Here is a 25,090-nt window from a genome sequence, read left to right as displayed (position 1 = left end):
AGCAGGGAGCATGTCCTCTGCCCACAAACACACTGAGGAGTGGTGCAATATCTGTAAAAGAAAAGTATCATCATGACTTTATTTATCACCTCGAGCAACGTGTGAAACCAAGTGCTTTTGTTGAAATAACTTTTCATTAAATCTCAACTCATTTAAAACAATGTGTCGCCCTCCCCCCACTCTGTTCTGATATAGTGGTCCTGTTTACTGCAAAGCCCACAGATGTATATGGACATGCTGTGTGGTCAAGCATGCTGACTGTGCAGCTGCTTCCTGTGCAAACCATGTGTGATCACACATATTCTGCCTGCACACTCTCTCTCTGCTCATCTGAGCGTGACAAGTAGGTCTGAAGTTGTGTTCTGTCAGGAAAGTTACAACACTGAGCAACCACCGGAGGGAGCTAGGGTACAGAGCTTTACACTCAATAGTTACAGCTACAGAAGAGGACTAAAATAGAACAACAATGTCCACCACACACCATGAAACATGGTCAGTGTGTTTGTAGGTCCTCTGTGTCATCATAGGGGGGACTTGGCTCATTAACACAGAGCTAAATATACCAGAGGAGGCTAAAAAGGTGCAACAAAATCAAGTCTGACCCACAGACTAAATAGAAGAAGTCAAGCTCAGTTGACTTTCTCAAAATGTGTTTATGGTCTCAGTTGCTTTCTAAAAGTCTTCTTCAATACAGCCTGATGCTCATTATAGATGAAAAGAAACAGGGTTTGCTTCATAAAGTGGCTACCTCATGATTGAATAGTTTCTATTGTGTTGACATGACCAACTGTTATTGAAAACCTGTCTCTCTTTAGCTGCTCGTTGTTTACCCAGCAAGTTGCTAACTTTGTCGTTCTAAACTACTTTTTAAATTTGTTGTTGCTGAAATGTGTTGTCTATGTGTTTGTCTTATCCAAAGCGGTATTTGATACCGCTTTGGATAAGAGCGAATTTTGCACATCGTTAATAAAAAAGATTTGCTAAAGAAATTCTCAAATACTTTGAAAGTTGGGAGGAGTGATAGTTCACTGTGGCATCAGCAGTACGAGCAACCAGCTTCACATTACATATCGTTGTTTGATCCACTGTGAATATATATATATTATAATATTGATAGTACAGATTTAAAGATCCTCTCGGACAAGTTGATCATAGTTTGTTGATCCATATTAGTCAATGTTAAATACGGGTTAAAGTGTCCTAAAAAGCATTATTATCATTCTACGTTTTATTAAAGATTTCTGTTGGATCAGAGCTCTTCTTGGCAAGCCCACTGCACTTACTGTGCAAAAGTGATTAGTGGTATCTGTGTCAGATACAGGCCACCATATGCTGTGCCAGAAGCCTACTGTGCTGCCTCTGAATGCATTTCTAACCTGGACATTGTGCTCTCTGAAAACAGCCACTCGTCTCTGTTTTAGCTGCAATAGACCCTGAGCATTTGGTTTAGGTGATTCATTTGTTTACCAGCAGCAGGCTGATGGATTTGATGGTCTTTCAAAGTCCAAACTGACGACAATAAATGAGGGGGAATGAATGAGTGGAGCAGCTGTCTGTTAATATAGAGATCTTTTCATGACGGAAATCAAACAAATAATGGAGTAACTAAAAGGAGAGGGTTTATTGTCCATCCACACAGAAATGAGTAATAGGATTTTGTGATCAGAAAAACACTTCTATATTATTACCTAGACTATAAAAAAAGGATATGAACCATTGCTGCACATATGAAAGACTAATGGAAATTTTAGTGATAACGACAAGCACTGTCAAGGTAAAATGTAAAGGCAATCCATCTGAAATAGTCCACATACTTCTGTCTAGACAAATATTTTCTCACGAGCAAAGCTGTGCTTTCTTCAAGGCAACATACTGTAGATAAGGCAAAATGAGATACAAACGATGCAAACTCGATATAGAAACGCTGGATTTCACTCGGATGGGATGGTTCTGAAGGATCAGTGGTGATTCTAGAGTCTAGTTTTGGGCCCTATAGGCAAAAATCAATTGGTAACTGCTTGAGGCCCCCAGACCAGTAGGGGGGCTAATGAGGGCTCACAAACTTAACCCAAAGCAGTGGCCCAAAATGTGCAAATTCTGCAATGAAAGTAGGAAACCTCCCTAAGGGGGCCCCATCTGACAGCACTCACTCTTGTTGCCCTGTTAAGTTTTTAAATTAATGTCACAGAAGGAAAAGGGAGAGGAATTAATTGTCTTTATAGGAGTAAGCGTTGGCATAATGGTGATGAACACTGGTTGGAGGGCCCCCTACTGGTCTGGGGCCCCAAGCAGGTGCCTGTTGACAAGCTGCACCTCTGTGCTGGATGACACAGTGGTTAGTAAGAACTGTGACCGTCACAATGAAGCTCTCTTACTTTATTGCTTTTGAGTCACAATTTCAGTGGAAATACAAAAGTTGGGTGCAAACAACTCAAATGTACTCGGCTTGTGAGAGAGAGAAAATCTCTGCCATGCTCTCACAGCTGTCCATCCTGTCAAACACGCTCAGCTGTCCAATGTAGACACACGCGGCTGTGCAGTCAGCTTTTTTTTTATAGTGTCGGTTTTTTTATGTTGACTGAGATCTCCCTCCCTGTGCCTCTCTGTCTCCTGTCTCTATTCTCTCTAAGACACAGACTCAGAGTCAACACTGCTTTAGCTCACATAATGAACAAGTATAATACAGCAGTGGGTGAGTCAGTCCTTCTTTCTGTCAATCACAGAAGCCATGCTGGAAATGACTGGACCAATTTAAACAAGACTGTGGTGAAGGGTACAGCTTGAAACTGAAACCAGGAGTTTCTCCGTGTTACAGATTTTATTCAACCCCCATTTGAATACAGCCATATTGTACAGTGAAACAAATGCACCTCTAAGTGGCATATAGCTTTACTGTGAAAGAATCAAGTGGATGTACTGCGCCTTGGTTGACAGCTGTATGTCACATTAACACTTCAGCTCCTCTTTTCATTCTTAAGAAGTTTTACGTCTAGTGTTTGTTTAGTTGGTTGGATATTTTATAATCGTATTTGTAATCGTCATTTCCAAGAGTGATAGAATATGGGCCAAATATTTTGTATTGTTTTTGTTTTTGTTTTTGAGTTTACCGCGTTCCAGTAACGAGTTGGCAACAGGTTGGTCAAGCAACATGGACGACTCTAGGAGCTTTGTTTTGTAGCCATATCTTTAAATGAGAATCAGCTGTTTCTGACTATGCCTCTCTCTGTAAGGTCTGGGGTAGCTTTGGCTTTCTCGCTCCATGCCCGATTGTTTACGGTGAGAAGGCAGACTCAGAGGGCAGAACAAACACCTAGCTGTGAGAGTGTCACCCACCTGGGGGAGGGGTTACTGCCCTTTGTGATGTCATGAAGGGAAAATCTCCAAACAGCCTGTTTGAGCACACATTTTCTGAAAAGTGGAGCAGGCTAAAGACGAAGAGGATGGACTTTTCTCATCATTGGGGGGTTTGTAGACAGACTAGGGACACATATTCATGTTAGAAAAACATGGTAAAGTGTATTTTACATAACATTTTCAAATAAACAAGTTAATGTGGGACCTATAGGTGGGAGTCCGTGGCTTTTGCAGGCAACCTCAAGTGGATACTCCAGGAGCTGCAGTTTTTGTTGCACCTCCTCATTGGAGGTTGTCGCTTCCTGAATTTATCATTGAACCATATGGATGTTCAGTGATTTTACTAAATTGAAAACTCGACTCTATTTGAGGAAATCAGGGAACTGTAACTTCATCACATGTTCTCACCTTTAGGGTGAGACAAGACCATAACAGTTCCCCATCGCTTTGGGGTCTTGTTGGGGTTTTTTATTCCGCTATAACAACCTGATTACTTTACATTATCCATGACATAATGAATATATTCAAAGGATTCTTAAGCTTTAGCAGAGGCATGCCGTCTCTCATGCTGTTTATTCCCATGTATCATTGGATTCCAAGAGGTCAATCCCTCAGTTTGTCAATCAAACCATGTGGGCAGCATGGTGACATCTACTTTTCTGATTTGGATGAAGTTTGTGTTTCTGTAGGTGGCTCTCGATTTTCTTGCCCAAACATGGTGGCTGCTGCTGCTGCTGCCTGAGCTAACTACAGTATCCTGTTCTTTCCTTTTCCATTTAGTCCTCACAAGAAAGACAGTCTGTTCATCAGAGGATTCATTTCTAGGATTGTTTGGTAAGAGGAAGCTGTTACATCACTAACACAAAAGACAAAAGTACAATGTGATATCATTATAATAGCGTCTCCTAATGATCAGAAATAGCTGCCGTTTTTTTCCACACAGCCCTTAGTGGTCAAATGATGTTACTAATGATGATGATGCGTTCAAATTGCACTGTACAGTACGAATGAGTACCCATTGTTGCTTTCTCGCTCTCTTTCTCTCTCTCTCTCACTCTCCCTGCTGCCTCCACAGTGATGCATGTTACATTAACGGTGAGGTGAAGAGTGGGAGGTAGAGGGCAAACTGAGAGGGCTACAAGAGGGATGGAGAGAGCCAGAGAAGAAAAGAGTGTGTGGGAGACTGAAAACGTAGATATGTGGGATAGATAGATGGCTACAGTAGATAGATAGTTTGATAGATAGATAGATAGATAGATAGATAGATAGATAGATAGATAGATAGATAGATAGATAGATAGATAGATCTGTCCTTCCTTCATTCGTCTTCACCTTCGTTACCTCATTTCTAAAATGACTGACGGCGATGATTTCCCGAGAGTAACTAACTCAGGTCAAACTAAATCTAGAAGGGAATGAGTGAAGGTGACAAGAGAGGGAAATAGAGGGATAACAATAGTGAGAGATGAGATAGAGGAAGAGAGGAAACGAGAAGGCAACTGGAGAGGAGAAGTTGGTCTCTGTGCAGCTCCAAAGCTCTTAAAGCCCTGAAGCTGTGTGGAGTGTAAATGGGAGGGAGAGAGCGAGGGGTAGAGCGAGGCTGAATTGAGATGAAGAAAAGCTACACGGGAGAGAGAGAGAGGGAGAGAGAGGAAGAGGAGGAGGAGGAGGAGGAGGAGGGTTTGCGTTGGTGTGTTGGTTGGCAGGGAGAGCGCTTGTCAAAAAAACCTTCCTCTGACAGAAGGCATGATTCACAGCGGAGGGAGAGAGAAAGAGGGGGAGAGAGAGAGAGAAAAAGAGAAAAACGGCAGAGATAAAGAGGGAGAGAGAGAGAGAGAGAGAGAGAGAGAGAGAGAGAGAGAGAGATGCCGGTAAGAAAAACAAATGATGCTGATTTGAAGCTGAATGACAAGACGTAACCAGGATGGGACTGAGATCGACGGACGGGATTGACTGATGCCTCTAAATGACTGTGACCATGTTGATAAGGTTCTGGCTTTTTCTATTGATCGGGAGAAAATAGAGCAGGTGGCGGCAGCATTGATGAAAAAGAGAGAGAGAGAGAGAGGGGGAGAGAGGATGCTTAAGAATGAAGGCATGCTGAAAAGATGAAGAGATAGAGAGACCAGGGTTGGATTTCAACTATCAATAGGCTCCTTTGATGGAGCTTGACTAATTTGCGGGGAAGGCATCACTAATAGATGCAAATTAGTCAATTCGGACTCCTTAATGTTACAGTTCAAACAGATATCTATGTTAAAAGCTTTGTCAGGATGTTTTTTTTCAATATGTGCATGTCAATCTGCTCTTGTCTGTTTGGGTTGAAATAAGTCTAAATGGAGTTTTTGCATCAGTGATTGATTAGTCTTGTAACTTTTCCTACCCTCTGAACTGGTTCAAGTGTCATCCTGAGGTTACTAGATCTCTCTTTGTCTCTTCTGGGTTCATAATTGGTCTTAAACGTCCCTTTTTTCGTTAATCGTGACTTTATGTAAGCCAACCTCCAGAGCTCATCATCATACTGCTGTTGCCTCCCACAAAGTTGGAATTTCCAAGCCAGCTAGCAGCAACGACAACATCGGACCGAATTCCCAAAATGTCATTCTGCGTGATGAAGTTGACAGATTCCGCTTGTCATTTCTCATATTGACAGAGGGAACAGCTTTGATGGAAAGTTGACGTCATCTTGACTTTATTTTTGGCAGCACATTTGCATGGGGCTTTAAGGCTGCTTGGTGCAGGCTGTCGCATTAACATCTCTCCAACTTCGAAATCCCACTCGGAGTCGTTTGATTGTTTTTAACTTTTGTTGTCTTGGCTTTCCCCCTTTGATTGTCAGAGCTGTCGGGATGTTTTAAGATGAGAATTTCACAAAATTGACCAACACAGGCTGCAGTAGTTGTCTTGGAGACAAGCCAGTGAGGAAAGGTTTACAAAAAGGCTTTCATTGCTGTAGGAGTAATTTTCTAACAAGGCAGTGAAAAATGTTTGATTCAACCTAATATCTAACGTCTTAAAAATTGTCCTAACATTTTTTACCAACAAGGGTCACAGCATTCATATTGTGTTTGGCACATCCTTTGGGGAAGAAACGTGAAGTTCTTAGAAACACAAAATCCAATTATTTTCAGCCCTGTTTCTTGATCTCTTCTGGGTTGTCAGAACTGTTTGTGTTTTCTTAAACATAACTCCAACAAAATGCACCTAAAAGGTTTTCAGTATCAACCTTGATGTCAAATACCAGTGGGGAAAGTTCTTAAAGCAATCACAAGGATTTTATAATTTTTGTCTTATCTTCTTAAAGTTTCAGGGTTGTGATTTGAGGCTACAAAGACTGTTGATGTTAGTTTGTTCTAGTATATCCATCAAAGGTTTCAGTCTAGGTTTAGTACATCTTTAGAGAAACAGTAAGTTATGCAAAAACAACACTTGTTGTTTATGCGTTGAATAGATTTTCACCCTTGAGATTTTGAAGACAGTTGGCAAATTTTCTCACAAAAAACTTCTACAAAATTGACCTCAGAGACTAACCAAAAACAAGTTAACAGTTTTTAGCTCAGCTTTATCATGTCCAATGGAAGAAAATGTCTACCAAAATAATCAAGGACATTTTTACCCTTCACCCTTTGGTTTGTAAAGTTTGTTGGTCTATGCCATATCATACAACGACTATACAACTGATCAAATGGAGTAACAAAGGCCTTAGCATTAAACTTAATGTCTAACCAATCCTCAGAGACCTTAATGTTCAATGTGATATATTATGTGTTATTAGTTGAAGATTATCCAAGCTCAGCATTCAGTCTGAGCATGGGAAAGTTTTTGTCCATCGCATTCACCCTGAAAATGTTTTTAAGTAAGAAAATAAATACCAGGTGAGAAACCAGAGACAAAGAGGGTTCAGAACATACACTAGACCTCTGCAGTCACCATCTAATTGTTTTAGAGGCAAAAGAGACCATATTTTTAGTTGCCTTGTATCTGACCTAACAAGGTTTTGTGTTAACAACTTCTACATTCTTTAGAACAGTTATTTCTTATTGTAAATTTAACTCTAAATGGGACCAAATTTCACTAAATGTAGCCTACATCAAAGGGCATTGAAGAAAACATATTATGAGAAATTGAGACCATGAAATCATGAGGAAAATATTTACTGAGGTTATAATCGACTTAGAGTACTCAGACGTTTGGTTATTTTGCCCTCTGTCTCGTTTTTTGGAAAACTTTCCCCCTACTGGCAATTAGACAGAATGCAGGTTTAAGGCACTTTTGCATTTGCCCAACTTGTGCAACTCAAGCCTTGTTCATACTTGCACAAAACTGAAGTTTTCAGGATTAGCTGCATGTGTGAACGCAAACAGACAATTTTTTTTCACTCTGACTTCATCTAGTTTCTCCTGCCAGCTCCCTGGTATTTGTTCTGAAAGGAAGTCAGAGTGAGCTGATGTAAGAAGGCAACATGATGTTATCAGGAGAATTCACTTTGATCAGGTGGGAGGGGGTAATGACGTTAATTCCCAACGATTAGTGCACAACTATAGACTGTATGCACGCGACCTTTGTGATCTCCGTACAAGTTTGCCAGAATATTCTACTCCGCTTCTTTGATGATATTGAGATTCAGTCAACTATACATAGCATTTACCTCGCTATAATGAGGTAAATATTCTCATTATAGTGTTGTATAGCAGACTCAGTTGCTTCGGCCACCACTTCTCCGTTGTTCTTTTTATGTCACAACTTTAACCGCCCCCCTCTCCCGTCCAACAGGGGTAGTCTCCCACTGTGACGTGCATGTGTAAACAACCTGTTCAGGAGGATTTCAGGGGCAGTCTTCCTGAAATTCTCTGGACATTTTCAGTAGTGCATACCTAAAAAACAAGGTAAATTTCTTATATACAGACAAAAGCATCTTTTCATTCCAAGTCCATCCTCCCCTAATCTTGGCTCAAGGCTGCTCTTCGCAGCACCATTGATAACGCAGTGATGGATCAAGATTCATGGGTTGGTGCCTTGATGACTGCATAAGTGATTCTGATGTTCAAATCAATAAACTAAGGAAATGGTTTGATACTTTTTAGACAGCTATGGGCAGCTTTTCTTCTTAGTTGATTGCAAAGTGCTCTTCAGGCACTGCTAGATTGAAATGTAACATGCACTCCGGGCAATTTAGCTTTGCACTTCTATTAACAGATAAAATGTCCAATCAAAATCCAGGCCGAGATATCCTGACACTTACTTCCTGATATTGGTCAAGTTCCATACAATTTGAAACTGCTTTTTATTTTATTTTAAAATAACTATTAAGAACAAAGCAGGGTTAGTTTTGCCAGATAAAAAAAAATCTAATATGAGAGCAACAGAAGGCATATTACAACTGATTTGCAAATTGATTGGTTCTAAGCAAGTATACTGCTTTTGCCCATTTTATTGGACATGCAAGAATATCACTGATTGTCATTTCTTTTTACTGAATATGCTAATAGCCACTCAATTGTATCATCTTGAAGACACTTTTCAAGCTGTGATCTATTCAAATCTTGTTGTCTTTTGCTTTGTTTTCCACAGGCCTACGACACTAATCAACCAATTACAATTGCCAGAATGAGAGGAGAAGCTTTCACTGGAATCAATCCTCCATCAACTGTGCTTGGTCTTTCTGTCGCTCTGTGTCTGACTGACTAACGCTCCACTGGATAAAGACTTAATTGGCTCTGAAAAGACAGCCAGAACAATAAACAAGCAGAATAAATACGAATGCAGTCATGCTGAGAAGAGAGTGGGAGAAGATGAGCTAAGAACAGAAACCCTGTGGACATAAAAACTGGACTCTTTTTGCTGTTTTTCTGCAAAATCTTTTTGGAATATTTTCGGAAGAAGGAATCAATTTCCAATTTTTATTTGGACATTATATTGCTGGCTTTGTTATGTGCCTTGGATCTTTTGACAGGCAGATGGTTTCGCAGCATACATTGATCAAAAGCTTAAACAGAAGGAATAAGCTTCAGAATTTTAACGGAAAAGAAGCACAAATTTGATATTTCTCTATTTGTTTCACTTGCCATGGCCCTCCCAAAATCTGCTTTCATGCACCTTGCACATACCAAAATGTCTTATGTGAGCAACATTTTTCAGAATTAGGGCAATTAACGACTTCACGATTCACTCTTCAAACTGCAACCGTGCCTCCCACCAACCCCTCCCATCAGCCATCCGACCAATCATGGGCAAGCCTCTTAGCCGTCCCGGGTGTTTCAGGAAGAGCTCCTGCTGCCTGGAGAAGCATGGAGCTAGGGATGGGGGAGTGGGAGGACGACCTGGGGGAGTGGATGGGGGCTACGGAGATGGCTACATACCCCAAAGGTCCATCTATGATACCATGTGCATCAATCAACAAATTGACAGCCATCACCATCACCCTGGAGGGTCCGTAAGGAGAGACTGTGAGGGGAATTTTAGCTACTCTGCAAGCGGCTCCTTGAGGGTTGGCAGGCCTCAAGCTGACATGTTTGATCCCCAGCCTCGCTCTTTAACTCCGAACCCCTCCTTTGTGCGCCGACTGGACGAAAGAGTAATCTATGATTCATTAAAGCTTGCGGGACAGGAGGCTGATGTTGGTGGCTGCCATTCTCCAGGACATTACAACCGCTCAGTTTCTCCCTCTGTGTCCTCTTTCTCAGCGCCGGGAGTGTCCTCCTCCTCGTCCAAGAAACAACACCATCACCACCACTATCACCATGGAGACAGCACAAATAGCAGAGATGGCCGACAATCCTGGAAAGTGTTAACACCTCCAAAACACCTGGAGTGTATGGAGATTACTACATCTGAAATGATGGACAGAGGAGGTGGATATCTAAATCCAGGGCACTACCCTCCCACTGGGGGCCAATCCTCCTCTCTTACCTCCCCTCTAATTTCTCCCTTTTCTGGCTCACCTCTTTCTTCAGGCTACCATACACCAGTCTTTTTCTCCCCTGCCAAACCTCGCCCCAGTCAGACTCAGAGTTTGCGCTGCTCCCCGCCCCAGGTTGTTCAGCCAAGGCATTACTCCCAAACCCAAAGCCTCAGGCTGTCACCACCCCAGGAACTCCGAAGATCCCCTTACCGATCCCCACTAGTCCAACTGTCAGCTCATGACCTCGAGCAGGACCTGAGGGAACGAGCAGGAGGATGGGGGCGAGCGATGAGTGAGCGAGAAAGAGAGTGGGAGAGGGAGAGAGAAAGGGAGATGGAGCGGGGGTGGGCCCAGCGAGAGTGGGAAAGAGAAAGGGAGAGAGGGAGGCTGGAGAGGGAGAGGGCGAGAGAAAGAGAGAGGAGAGAAACATCCACATTTGGGACCTTTGGATATGGACGACCAGTTCCTCTTCGCTCCGAAAGAGACTCTGTGTTTTTAGAACCTGACCACGGTTTAGACACAACACCCCTGTTGCTCCCCCAGCCCTCACCTTCACCCTCCCCTTCCCCCAATGCCCCCAGAATGGGCACCTGCGCTGTGGGTAGGAATAGAGCCGGGTCAAAGGTTGGTCATGACAGTATAAGTGGGGGTATGGTTTCTAAATATGACAATGGGAATGTTGGTTTGGTTTTAGTGGACAGCAAATCTGGATGTGGGCCCAGGTTAGTAGGTGAAGTTGGATCTGGAAACATGCCAGAGGCTGATGTAAGGGCTTCAATACAAGAACACCATAGAGCTGAAAGTTGGAACAAATATGACAATGGATCTAGGGCTAGCAATAAACATGCTTCTGAAACAAGAATGGGCTCCCAGGTAAAAACAAGACCAGGGGGACGTGAGTTAGAAGGTAAGGTACAGTCTGGGATGGAGATAGAAAAGACAGCTCCGGCTGTAAACAGGGAGTCTCACAGGGGAGGGACAAGGGGTGGAGAAAATAATGGAAGGATCGCGACTAAACCAGAATATATTTCTGAGGTTGTACCTCCAACTGTGATAGACCATGACAACAAGGTTGTGCCTAGAGATAAAATTGACATGGGAACTGGACCAGGTCCAGGGATGAAACCAGAGGTGGAGACAGTTAAGGTTGAGGAAAAAGCTAGTTCACAAAAAGTTGAGCACAGAACTGGAAGTGAAGCTGTATGTGTAGCTAAAGTTAATAAAGAGATTGTTTCAGCACCAGAGTCCAAAATAGAGGCTAAAGTTGAGACAGATGTAAAGATTTCTCCCCCATCTCAGCCTGAGGCAGTGAAAGAAAATAGAGTTAGTACTGACACAGGGACTAAAGGTGAGATTGGAGTTGTCAGTGAAAGCCAGAACAGCAACCAGAAAACAGATAAAGCACAGATTAAAGACATTGCTGGTGATAAAACTGACACTACCTCTGCTGATCAGGCAGAGAAAATGTCTTTAGATTCTGAAAACACTGAATCTAGCCATGTAGAGAAAAGTTCCAGATCCCAGAAGTCCAAGTCATCCAAGTCCAGCTCCAGGACTCGACCTGGCACTGCCACAGGGCTACGACCAGGTGTTGTTGCAAGTCCTCGGCTGAGCAGGGGGCTTGGAGATCTTGAGTCAGCAGGCCCCCCTGAAGGTATTGAGTCCACATGGCCACGGCGCATTATGGTCAGGAAGAGGACTGTTCGGCAGGGTGGGGCACTTCACAACCTCCCTATTCTGCCCCCACTCCCCTCAGTCCTCTCAGCATTGGAGAAGAGGCGCCCACATGGTCACCTTCACCCCCGTACTGGCCACTTCTCAGAAAACCCACTAACAACCTGTATAAATTCAACAAGTATGGTGGGACGATGCTCACTTAAAGAGCCTTCCCATGCAGATCTTGGACTTGGAGCCAATTTGGTGGGCAGGGCTTCCCTGAAAGAGCAGAACTTGGAGCACTGGCGAGTCTGCAGAGAGCTGGAAGAAGCAAAGAGATCCAGGAGCAAGGAGAAAAAAGCAGAGCAGAGTAAAGAGAAGGCTGAGAGGGAGGAGAGAAAGAGTAAAGAAGAGATCAGGGAAGAGGAAAGAAAAGAAGAAAGAGGCTCAAAGGAGGAGAAGGTGGGTAGGGAGAAAGAAAGGGTTGCTGTCAGTGAGGGGTTGGGGAAGGACACCAAACAACCAAAGTCAGAAAGAAAAGGGGAAGGGAAAGAAAACAAAAAAGAAGACATGAAAAAGGAAAAGGTTGTAGAAATACAGCTTGAAAAGATAGAGGACAGTGAAATGAAGATCAAGGGTGGAATACAAGACAAGCATGGTCAAGAGTTGGAAGTAGCTCAAATAAAAAAAGAATATGGTGAAATGGAAGGAGGAGAAGGAGAGGAAGGGATGGAGGGCTGGGATGATGTCCTTGAGATGGTCACCACGTTGTGGGATGAAGGCTGGGATAAAGGGGAAGCGGCAGCAGGAGAAGGAGATACAGACTCTTTCTCAGGATCCCTGCAGCGTTGGCCTCTCCTCCGGCCCCCAATTGGCTTTGGGGGCTCGCATCCCCCCTCCTCGGCAGCCTCAGAGCTCAGCCTGACGGAGATAGAAAGGAGAGCTAGGGAGCTGGACTCTGACCTGGAGCACCTAGACCTGTCTCAGCCCCAGCGGGACACTCAGGATGAATACCAAACACTTCTGGAGCCACAGAGGGAACGAGCTGACATGTACCAAACACATCCTGGGCCACAGAGGGAGAAAGTCCCTGCATTTACAGGTAGAAATACATTTTATTGATGTGTTTTTTTGTTATTTATGTTTTTAATTAATGCGTAACACTTAAATGATTGTTGGAGCATGTCATAAAAAGATTGTCATGAAACTTCTACTCGACCTATGACAGCTGCATCCTTAGCATAATACTATCCCAATCCTTAGACAATTGGACATCTTGTCTTAGAGCAGTGGTGGAACTTTTTCTGCTGGACTTCCCTTTGGTAGATATTATAATCTATAAATACTGTCAAGCCCCCCCCAACCCACCCATCAACAATTACATCAACTTGTATATGAACATATTTATATTGACATATAATTGATCTCAAACATTGTCTACAAAAACTACAGAATATTAGTTTAGTGTGTAACTGAAAAAACTAACTAACCCCTTTTAAAGAGGAAGCAACTAAATGTGAAACCATGACATGAAACTTCCAAATGTGTGATGCTTGGTGTAGATTCATTTTCAGCCTTGTATTTATCTGGAACTCCTCTCACAAAATGTGCCATGCTTTGCTAGCAGTGGAAAACATGTGTGCTTTGTTTTTGTTCAGCTGTTCATGATATTTACATCATGGTTATATTTTTTCAGATGGATACATTTTTGTTTCAAAATTAAGACATTTTAGCTTTTAATTTCTAGTTTTTTGTATGTCAAGCGTCCTGGATGACTATACAACTGCCTGATACATGTAGGTCAGTGTAGCAGGGATTGGGGGTGGATGAAACATGAACTTGACCAAGGAGGAAGGTAGACTCAGGGCCATTACTCAATGTTGAGGAATCTGAAATGCCTCTGCAGCACCAACAGAGTACCAGTTTTATTAAGATGGTATTTGGACTTGCAGATAAGTTTTGATTGAGTCTGATTTGATTGATTTTCTAAGTCATGGTGCTTGCTGTTTGCATTTCATACGTCAGCTCTACCCAATGTCTATACTATTACTTCGATTGAGTAATCGTTGGTTACAGTACTATTGGAAAACTCCCACTACAAAACCCATGTCTGACAATTATTCTCCTGTTGACAATGAACAAGTTAACAACATCATTAGATGATTGAAAATGTTGATCTCTCTGCAGTGGTTAAATACACCTAAGCTCGACAAGGATGTGGATGAATGATGATCTTATATTCTCTGTTTCTCTCTTAATTATCTGAAATCTGCTCTTTTTTCTAGGGGTTGCGAGTAGATCGCAGGTCAGTTTGGAGCTGAGCACGATGGCCTCACCTGCTACAGACACAGACAGACATCCTGCTGACTGGTCAACCAAATCTGCTGGGAACTCCACTGTTGTTACAAGGTAATTTTATCAAAGAATTTGTGATTGCCCTGATTCAGAACTTTTCTGCACTAAATCTAGACATGCCTTTTGGGTCACTGATGGTTTATTTACATGGGAATACATATCTGATCAAACTATGTTTAGAGGAGGTTGTGAGTGCACAATGCCATTAGATCAAAGAGACATAAAGGCTTTTTGCACATGTTACTAAAGTTTGGGCTTTAATTAGGTTTGTGTGTACAAATGGATGAGTCAGCATTGTTTTTTATTGCTCAATTTTATAAACATCTCATACTGCTAGAATAGCAGAGTGCCAGGCCTTCATTTTGGACTAGAACGGACACGTTGAGAAGTGTGTCACGGTGCATTAAAGAAGAATATAACTGATAAAACAGAAGTTATTCTTTGTTTCAGAACTAACACTGTGTTTTCTTTGTTCTGCCATGAATTGAATTTGAAAGAGAATGGCATCCATTGTATTCCAATACACTTAACGAATATGTTTATAAATATCTCAAATGCTTTGGATGTTTAGCAGTATTTCAACCCAAGTACATACAGTGGCTGTGTTCACTTATTAATGGTAATAGCTGCTTTTTGAATGGAGGCAAGTTCACTTCACTGATTGCTGTTTAATAGTTTAAATGCCTTCGAGCAACCATTTGAAAAAGCCACAAAATCGAAGTGCTCTAGAGACATTAACAGATCTAGGTCTTGATCATAAAGATAGGTTAGAGGCAGGGTTGGTAATTTTCTCCAAATACACTTTTTAATATGTTGGTTAAAATTGATGGTCCTGACAGAAATTAATAATACATGTCATCTGTAGCAGCCTGTAAAAACTTCGATCAATGTCTGCCATGAGGTACCCATTTGATGAACATCTCGCCTCCCTGCTCGTTCTCTACCCTTTGCGTGGACTAGCCCACACTGAGTCACCAATGACAGAGTTTATACTGTGAGTTTGTTGTTGGATGTTGTGAGTAGTAAAATAGTCAGTTTTTTTTTACATGTGTTATGATAAAGTTTATTGTTTCCTTACTGCTGAATGAGACATGAGACTACGTAGTTGCTACACAATGCAAGCGATGAGCTAGGCTTTTGAGGGAGCACAGGGGGGGAGGGGGTTGGTGTAGACGCAGCACTGAGGGAATGCTACTTTCAGTATCATAATATATCAAAATGTCCAACCCTGCCTTTAAGACAAATATAAACAGCATCCTTTGTAATCAATGGTAGAGAGATAGCGCATTGGAAGGCACAGGAGTTTAGCAATCTCATGGGGAGTATGGAGCAGTCATTTCACTATATTTTCTTTCTTTTCTAGCTCCATTAAGGAGGACAGCTCTCCAGACTCTAACCTAACATTGGAGTCCGACTCCAGTGGCATCTTCATGTCCTTATCCAATCAGAGCCAGGAAGAGGCCGGTTCTGACAGTGACCAGCAAATCAGTGGCTCTGACTTAGGCAGCAGTAATACATCACTGGAGAAATACGGTGATGAAGGAGGTCTAAAGGAGTGGGGGAGGGAGGAGAGTGCAGAGCTAGATTGGTGCTACCCATCACTCCTTAACACCTCCTTGCAGGAAGATACTGAAGGCAATGCTGAAAGAGAAGAACCAGGACGTAAAAAGATGGAGGGAGCGGAAGAGAAAAGCAAAGAAGAGACCGGAAGGAGAGTTGGTAAGATAGGAACTGTTTCAATCATTAGGGCCCCACTCAACCATGGCCACAGTGAGGTCTCCACAAATTTTAATGCCCCTCTAAGTGAAGAAATACCATCCAGAAAAAAAGTAACCCTCAAGAGAGAAGACACACCTCTCCCTTTATCTCCCTCAAAACAACAAATCAAACACCTGCTAGATCCTAATCAGAAGCCTATCAGAACCTTTGGATTGGACTGTGGTGACATAGATCCTTTTGTCCAATCAGACAGCTTTGTTTACCTTGCTGTGTCTGCAAGACCTGGCTGTGGTGAAGTCACCAAAGTGACAGAGGTTCCCACCCATGTTTTAAAAAAAGACATTGTACAGCAACATTATGATAGCATGAAATCAAATTTGAACCAGACAAATACAGAAGGGGATGTCAAGCCAACTCACCTTACAACACAAAAACCAGAGGAAGGAGATTTTCTTTGCACTGACAGCTTTGTCTACCTTGCTGCTCCACAATGCCTCCTACTGGGCCCTGCAGGAAGCACACAGTACAGCGGCAGGTATGTCAATTTTTCTTTTGTCATTGTGGCTTTTGTGCATTTAAATTATTTCGGTGTGGGGTCAGAGAAATAAAAAAAAGGCATTTCAAACAATTCTGGTAAATTACCTATTGATCTATCGATACATCCATTTTTCATTTCTACGTATCTTGGGCAAGGTTGTCGTGGCCAGACATCTTTTTTTCTAGCCATGTCTTCCAGCTCTCCCTGTGGAGTACCAATCCCATAAGGGGGAAGAGATACTTACACCTGATTTGATCCCAGATGGATTTGCCTGAAATACCTCAATACAGAGGTGTCCATGAGGCTTACCAGTCAGATTCCTGACCACCTCAAGTTCAATTCAATTCAATTTTATTTGTGTAAATTGTTACTTTCAACCCAACAGAGCAGCCTTTCTGCTTCTTTATGGTGTCTCACTTGTCTATAGGGTTGACACCACCACCGGCTATCAGTCTAGTAATTTGCTTTGTTTGTTCATAATAAAATACTAGCAACAAATGGGGATGGTTGGAATGTAGAATGGCCACTAAATTTGACAACTCTGTCAGGCTAATCTCCCTTTTCATCATGACAATACAGTACAGCATCCATATTATTGCTGATGCAATTCAGTTGAAGCTTGGGTCAGCGCATGGTAAGATGCAAAGAATGCATTTGGCCAATGTTTCAATCCTCCATATTGGAGGTGGCTGTGTTGTGTTGTGGCCTTGAGATTAGACAAAGGGGGTCCTAATGCAGCATACAGGTATGAGAGCTGAATGGGTTTGGGGGAAAGAAACAAGGGAAAACATGGAGACAGAGCCCAGGCTAGTACGAGCAGGGACGGCCGCTACTGACTAAAGCTGGAAACAATGTCAGCTGCTGGTAGGAAATAATGACCAAAGGTTTGACATTGGCACCTGATGAGTAGGCCTCATTGACTTCCCTTGTCCATGAATTCAAGGTGGACCAAGCCGGGAGAATGTCCCAATGAAGTGATCACATATAACATCTGGGCTGCTAATCTTATCTTTATTCCCCAGGGAGTGCTGTAAGACATTGTTAGAGGAAAACGCATCAAGTCAGTGTAACACAGACCAAGATCCCAGCCAGTACACCCAGGTAGGGCCCAAAGAAATACCCAACTTGGGCTTAGCCAATTTTGATCAAAATTGCATTAGTGGTCTCACATGGGTTAGTCGAAAAGACTTGATGAAGGACCCTTGAGAGCCTCCAAAATGGGTCAATATGGGTAGTAAGGATACTTACTCGGGACCAACGCAGTACCCATGTTTACTGTATAAGGTATGCCTATTTCTAGGCCACATAAATGCTCACGAGGCCAAATCAGGTAAATTTAAAAGCCTACTCTGAGTCCATGCTCAGTTAAGGCATACCTAAGTATGTAAAGCCCCCCTTGGATGTGCTGGCTAAGTCAAGCAGTAAATGGATGGACGGATGGATGGATGGATGGATGATTGGATGGATTGTCTTTACAGTACTGCAGGGCTCAAATTGTCTAATTCCCAAATCAACAAACTTTGTGGTGCTGTTGAAACTTCAACATTTCCTTAGTTCAATATTTAACTCAGTTTCTTTCTGTTGTAATTTTCCAGGGAGTCAGACTCAGAGAGTTCAGAATCTGGCGCAGCTGATGTGTCAGTGCTGGGTTGTGGATCGGTGGCAGGGGATAGTGACTGGGACTCAGACTTGTCGGACTCTGATCCTAGTCGCTCCTCAAGAATCTCTGCAGCTGCTAACAAATCTGGTGGCATAGCTCCACCCAAACGGCTGCCAAATGAACCGGACTGGGACATGTTAGGAGACACCCCAGAACCCGAAGTGCCGAGTGAGGTTTTCACAGGAGAGGACAGAAACAACAATGGGGAAGAACAGAGGGTTACCGGGGTCACCACCATGGCAGGGGCACAAGCCATTCCCAGGGCAACTAGGGCTGTTACTACGCAAATGAGGCAGTCGACAACAGTTGAGTCGTCAACGTCTAAGGTGACTTGGCAGTTTAAACCAGCCCAGAGATCAGTCTGCACAGGGAGCAGAAAGGAGAAAGACAAGGAAATGACATCATCAAGGTTCACAGAATTTGGTGGGGACGATAGACCTCCCCCTTCATCTTCATCTTCTTCATCCTCGTCACCCTCCTCATCCTCCTCTGGTTGATTTGTGAAGGACTTTTTTTTTCATCTTCTTGGAAGGAGCTTTCATTGCCTGAAACCCGGATGATTGCACAAAGGTAGAGAAGATCTTAAATTTATCAAAAAGAAACTGATGGCTGGAACCACTACAGCTTTTTTCGCCTGTAGATTTTTGAATCTTTCATCAAGCTGCTGCCATTGCCTTTTTACAACCTTTTAAAGGCTGCGTAAGACTAGTTTATCGTTGCATTTTCACAGACCAGTCTAATCAACATTGTTCATACATTTTAAGACAGTATGAGACTCAGGCTAAACAGACAACTTCAGGTTGAGATTATATGGAATAATGGCCTATGCTTGAACACTTAGGCAAGATATGCTGTCTGGTTTTTATCATTGGCCATATTTTGAAATGCAGGGTTGATTTACTAGTTACACACTCACTTTATTCTATTTCTAACTATAAATATGACAAGTTCTTTAAGTTTAAAAAAACATCATCATTATTATTGAATGTACCTTACAGGACATACACAACTATACACAACAAATTCACAATAAAACAGAACTCAAGTAATTGGCATTCTTAATTGGCTATGACGTAAGGATTTAAACAGTACCACCATGTTGGACTTGACAGAAAGTAGTCAGAAAGTTAGAGAAACTAATTTGAGACAATCTCCGACATGTGCTGATGTTTAATGACCCGACAATGTAAATTTGACTCAGGCCTTCTAACATATAACCTTTACTTTTAATGTTATGCCTTTCTTTTACACCCAACCCTAAACCTTACTTCTTTATTTAAACATATATATACTTTAAGAACTTAATTTTAAAAACTGACAGAGGTCAAACTTTACAGTGTACAATGTATTTTATAATCACATCCAACTTTAAAATGTATTTAACAGTGTGTCAATAATATATTTTAAACTTTGAGATAATTATAGAGCGAATTATACATATAATGAATGTGGAAACCGGAACAAATAATGGAGGGATGTTAATAATAACATGTGAATGTTTTATTTATGAGATAGATTTGTGAATGTAATATTCGAGCAATATGCTATATCCTATGTTTCATATGTGAAAGTGTTGCCTGGGTGATGTACATAATAACGGCTGGGTTTAATTTTATTTATACAGCCAAATACTATTTGTTAATACAGTCTTACACCCATTCAAAGGTTATATGTGTAACATTTTCAAACATCAAATCATCATCAGGTACAATTACTCTATACAATGAGGCCACTGTTGAGATGATTGATAGCCTTTGTCTCACACCAGTGTTATTTTTAGAGCTGGTGTTTTCTCTAAAGATTTAGCTCTCCCATAATCCCATCTGTGGCATCTTTACTGAAGAGGATCAGCATGAGGACAGGTTGAGCCCTGATTGTGCTTAAAGTGAAAACAAACCAGGAGATGTCCCTTTAAATCCTCAGTTATAGCACACACTGTAATATGCAGTGCACAGGCTGTTTGAACTGCCAATCAACCCAGCAGTGGTCTCACAGTTGATTAATTACAGACATGTCTTACAATTAATGTGGTAATTATTTACTGATGATAAAAGTGATGCACATTACACTTTTAAATGAGAGCACAGTGATATCGGATTTGTCATCCTTTTACAAATGTTGCAGAGTCAAAGATGGCAGGTGAACAAGTTATTGTCACTAACACAATAAGGGTTTGTGTGGTTATGGGGGCTGTGTGGGAGGTCATGGCCTGACGGGCAAATTGCTTCCGAAGCAAGTTGCTATTTTAAACTTGCACTTAAATTTCAAAGTAGACATGTTACTGTTTGAGCTATGATACCTTCAAGGCAATGTCTCTTAGTGTGTCACAAGTGTTGACAGTGGAGGTAATGCCACTGGAATTTGGAGGTTGGAATCTATCGTGGCCATTTCTTGATTTAGATAAGTGGGGTGTGAAGCTGTGTTTTTTATTTACAAAATAAGAACTGTTGCCTTGTGCAGCTTTAACTGTTTTACATGAACTGTGAAATTCTCTGCCAGTCCTTGTTCTCGGTAATGAGGCTCAATGTAAAACCAACAGGATTTGGCAGGGCTGAAAATGCACCTGTCAGGTTTAGCGACTGATTTATTTCTGGTTCTTTTGAACACTGATTTACATGCACATCCACAGAGGTATTAAGTGCTCCATTAGCATGTCTGTATTTTTGAGGGGCTGCAGGATTGTCAGAATGTCTTCAGAGTTGAATGTTAATCAGGACTGAATTAGTGACAAGCAGAGGTGGCTGCTTTTTATTCTTAACCATGCTTATTATTTTTAACATTTCTTTTCTTGATATTTAATATCCACTTGCACCTAAAGTCAGCAGTCTCAAAGTATAAAAAGTGGGCTGAGGGGACTTTTTGGCACGGCCAATCAAAATGTTGAACGTGAGCACAAGTTTGCTGTTGGGACCCCTTTGGAGCCCCCATGGAAGGAGAACCATACTAATAATCCTGTGCTGGAAAAACACGACCTATCTACAGGTTTCCTTTGTCAGTTTTTGGTAATATGAAAAAAACTGTTACGCTTACGGATTCCATTTACAAATAACCAGCGTCCTGTCTCTAAAAATGGGCAGAATTAATTGATGATTGTACTTTTTTAACTACATTTTCTCTAAAAATTCACATAGAAATAAAAAAAAATAAGTATGAAATGAATTGAGCATGCCCATTACATGTAGCACAACCTGTAGGTGAGTAAAAATACCCCTCTTTATGCAGGGGTTGCATGAAATATGTGTTTGCACACACACATATGGACAGTATCCACTAATCATATCTACTTTAACTTTAAAATGTAACACAACAAAGTGGAAACATTTAAATATGTCATAGTGATGAATTAAAAGTGCTAACAAAAGAAAATGTGCAATACTGAAATGTTAAAAAAGTTACTAGCAGCTTGTGCGACTGAGCAGGTTGATTTCACCATAAGTCCCAATCTGACGGAGCAAAAAGCCAATTTAAGTTTACGCTTTATGGGTGGCACCAGGGGTTTCCAATCAGATTTCAAGGTGTCCCATGCCAACCCTCCAGACACGCTCCTGGATGTTGCATCTAAGTCCAGCCATGAGTCAAAAAGACCCCATTTCATTATAACACTTTTTTTCTCCATCTATGGTACACCACTTTTGATTATTTTTTAATCAGGAATCAAAAACTATATTTTCCATCTTTTTAATTCAATTGCTACGTTAACCATTTTTAGTTTTTGGTTGCATAGATAACACTCGCTCCAAGCTCTTTGACAAAGCCTGTCTGTTTTTATCAAGACTTTAATAACACTTATTAAACACAGCCCAAACCTCCATACTTTATCTGATCACCAATGGTTAATCTACACCCTGCTGCCAATTACAAGTCAGGAACTCCAGTGGCCATGGGCTAAACTTTAATTATTAACCCCTTTACTGCTTTTTTGGGCTAGAAAATGTGTACAATGCAAAACTGCAAAAAGCATTCTAATATTAATTTAATTATCGTAAAACAGTGAACCTGAAACTAGCCATGTGAGGCATCCAGACTTCAATTTGGGATTTAAAAGTATAAAATGGATTTTTTCTGTCAGCTGCATGCCTTCATTTTCTCTCTGTATTTGGAAGTAGCCAAGCTCACAGTGTGATAATCTGCAGTTTGGACACATACCACCCACATTTCACATATGAGCAATATAAAGAAATGAAGCGGGTGAATGTGTTATGAGAGACCTAATTTTTACAGAGGTATTTTTATTTTATCTCTTTGTTTGTATTTTAAAGATTTAATGCATGAAAATGGCTGAAGATCAAGTTAAAAGGAGCCAATTTGTATCCTGCAGCTCCACAGTTGACAATGTTTCTTGTATCAAATCATTCTAGCTATGGCATCCCAATTTTGATCATGTATGGAAAAGCTCTGTTTGAGGCTGGCTGTTTCTTTGAAATGGGAAAAGGCCACTGCATTTGTAAAGCCACCTGGACTAAATGTCAGTTGGTCCACATCGCCTTGACGTCACACGGACTCTAGTGGCTCTAAAAAGGCTTTTTACATGAAACTGTTTATTGAATGTGACCTGTGTGGATTTTTTTCTCCAATGTATTATACAATTGGCATTATTATGTGTAGCACTTGAAACATGCTTTCTATTGGATAATGACATATTCAAACCCTGCTGCTTTTCATGTCTGTTGGAAGGATTTTTATGTCCAGGTTATGAAACTTTAAAGTTCACCAATTGGACCAAATGAGGTGAGTGTACATTTTTATCAAAGAAATCTTTGATTTGCTCGCATCAAACTGTGGTAAGACATCTAGTTTCACTGTGACATACTGAGGAAAAATTACTGTACACATCTTTTGTAAAAAATAAAACAAAAAATCCAGTAATACCAGGCCATAATACTTTGCTGTTCATGTTAACGCTGATCACTGTTGAAGCTTAGTGGTGATTAAGAACTAAGACCTGAGAGATTTTCTTAAGTGGAAATTCATGATTTATGTAAAATCTTATTGTGTGCTGTATTCACAAGCCTTGTTGAAACGCATTAATGTACAAATAAAGACTAAACTTGATGGTGTAATGTGACTAACCTGTTTGTTGTTCAACTGTTTTGACCCTGTTAACCTTAACACTCAGAAAAGTAATGAGCCAAAGAGAATGATATGTTAATAAGCACCTTAAAGCATCCACAATCTTTTTCAATATCAATTAAAAATGTCTGTTTCTGTAACTTTCCCAAAATTGGGTTTTAATTAGTCGGGGTAGATATTCACTAGGAACACTTTCAACTATTTCCAAAAAGTCGTTGCATGAAAGTCATATTCCAGCAGAGTATACGCACAGGGTTAGCTTAGTTACCGGGGGATTGGTGACCGGTTTTGAGTGTTAAGCGCAGTTTTGTATTTTTTCTGACGCAGGATTGAAGTGCAAGCCAACGATAACCTATTTGCAATCATGTTATTTTAGTATCTGAGGAGGAAATTCTATAATGAGATGGCAATAGCTAACAGTACAGAGCCTTTCAGAACAAAGAGAGGCAATCTCAGCTAATTTACAGTAGCATGTTTACGCTAACTGCTTACTTTGAAATGGGAATTTATTTTTTGGCACTCACCAGCCTTTTCAGATTGCAATTGTGCAACGACCCCCACTGACACTCTGCTTTTGTACTATTTACATTGCATCCACGGCATGTGTATAATTGGTGTGTTTTTAAATTGCTCTATGGCGTTGCAGAAACACAGGTACCTAGGTAGGCACATCTGGTACATAGGTACCAGATGAGGTCGGGTGGTCAGAACAGCTTGGGGTCCGGCGCCAATGCTAGTGAGGTTACACAATATGATTGGCTGTACTTCTGTAGCACACTGTGATTGGCTGTTCGTTGAAAAGTTATTGATGTAGCTTTTGAGGGTCTTCAGATTGAGAATGTGGATGAATTCTATGATCGAATGGAGAATTTCTACCATGAAATACAACAGCAGTCAAAACCGGTGTGAACTGTCATGTGTTTTGGACACAAGAAGAAGTTAGAGCACAGCGTGCATTTGATGTTTAACGAGTGAATCATGTTGAACAAAGGCTTACTATCGGCCGACCTGTAGGTATAAACATTGAGATATGTTCAGGCAGGGACTCTAATCAGTCATGTCAACTTTAAGCCAGTTTTGAAGCTGTGTGTTTGAGTTATAACATCTCCCTCGTTCAATCTTTCTCTCCGACATACAGCCAATCACAATGTGCTACACCATCATACAAACACCGGTTGAAGGACACTGAGCAGATCAGACCAACAGAGCACTTCTTGTACCAACACTGGCTCCGACGTCATACGTTGTCACCATCTCCCCGTTATATCTGTTACTACCTCTCGACGTCCATCCGTTCTGCCTCCGTGCATTATGAGGTTTTACAGGGAAAATATTCCGCCTTGACCTACATGACCGGCTACCTAGCTGAAGGACATAAGTGCGATGTGCGATGGTTGATGTCTTAAGCCTGAGGATAAATACAGGCCCTCTGAGAACAAACTATGTTGCTATATGTATGCTAACTTTAAAATACATACAGGTTTTTTTGGGTCATTAAAATAATGTTAACAATTGTTTGTGTGAGGCAACCATAAGGCTGCAGGATTGAAGCGCACAACGTTGATGACCTCTTTAAAGCATTGTTTGTTTGTGAGAGAGTTTAGTGATAAACTAGCTAACAAAACAAAGACTTCTGAGAACAAATAGAAGGAAGTCAGCTAACTTTGCATGTGAATGATAACTGCTAGCAATGAAAAATGTAAAATAGCATTTTTGCCACTTGCCATTCAGTGAACAAATTGATTAAAAAATAATCATTCAGGCAATCGCAAGATAGTCACATGCAAACTATGTGGCTAGTGACAGCGACTGATCATGAATACTGAGCGCTGTTGTC

At 41.3% G+C, this 25,090-nt stretch overlaps 1 protein-coding gene across 1 annotated transcript; it reads left to right on the top strand.

The window, feature by feature from the left end:
* Positions 1–4,494: 4,494 nt before the first annotated feature.
* On the top strand, positions 4,495–23,243 carry LOC110000296 (myb-like protein X). Its single transcript, XM_065966461.1, has 5 exons — positions 4,495–5,343; positions 8,926–13,013; positions 14,197–14,320; positions 15,630–16,520; positions 18,119–23,243. The coding sequence occupies exons 2-5, from the start codon at positions 9,581–9,583 to the stop codon at positions 18,678–18,680; spliced, it is 5,010 nt and encodes a 1,669-aa protein (XP_065822533.1). The 5' UTR covers positions 4,495–5,343; positions 8,926–9,580; the 3' UTR covers positions 18,681–23,243.
* The last annotated feature ends 1,847 nt before the right edge of the window (positions 23,244–25,090 follow it).

This window comes from Labrus bergylta, chromosome 18 (genome assembly GCF_963930695.1).
Source record: "Labrus bergylta chromosome 18, fLabBer1.1, whole genome shotgun sequence".
NCBI classification, from domain to species: Eukaryota; Metazoa; Chordata; class Actinopteri; order Labriformes; family Labridae; genus Labrus; species Labrus bergylta.
This window is presented reverse-complemented; position numbering and strand designations above follow the sequence as displayed.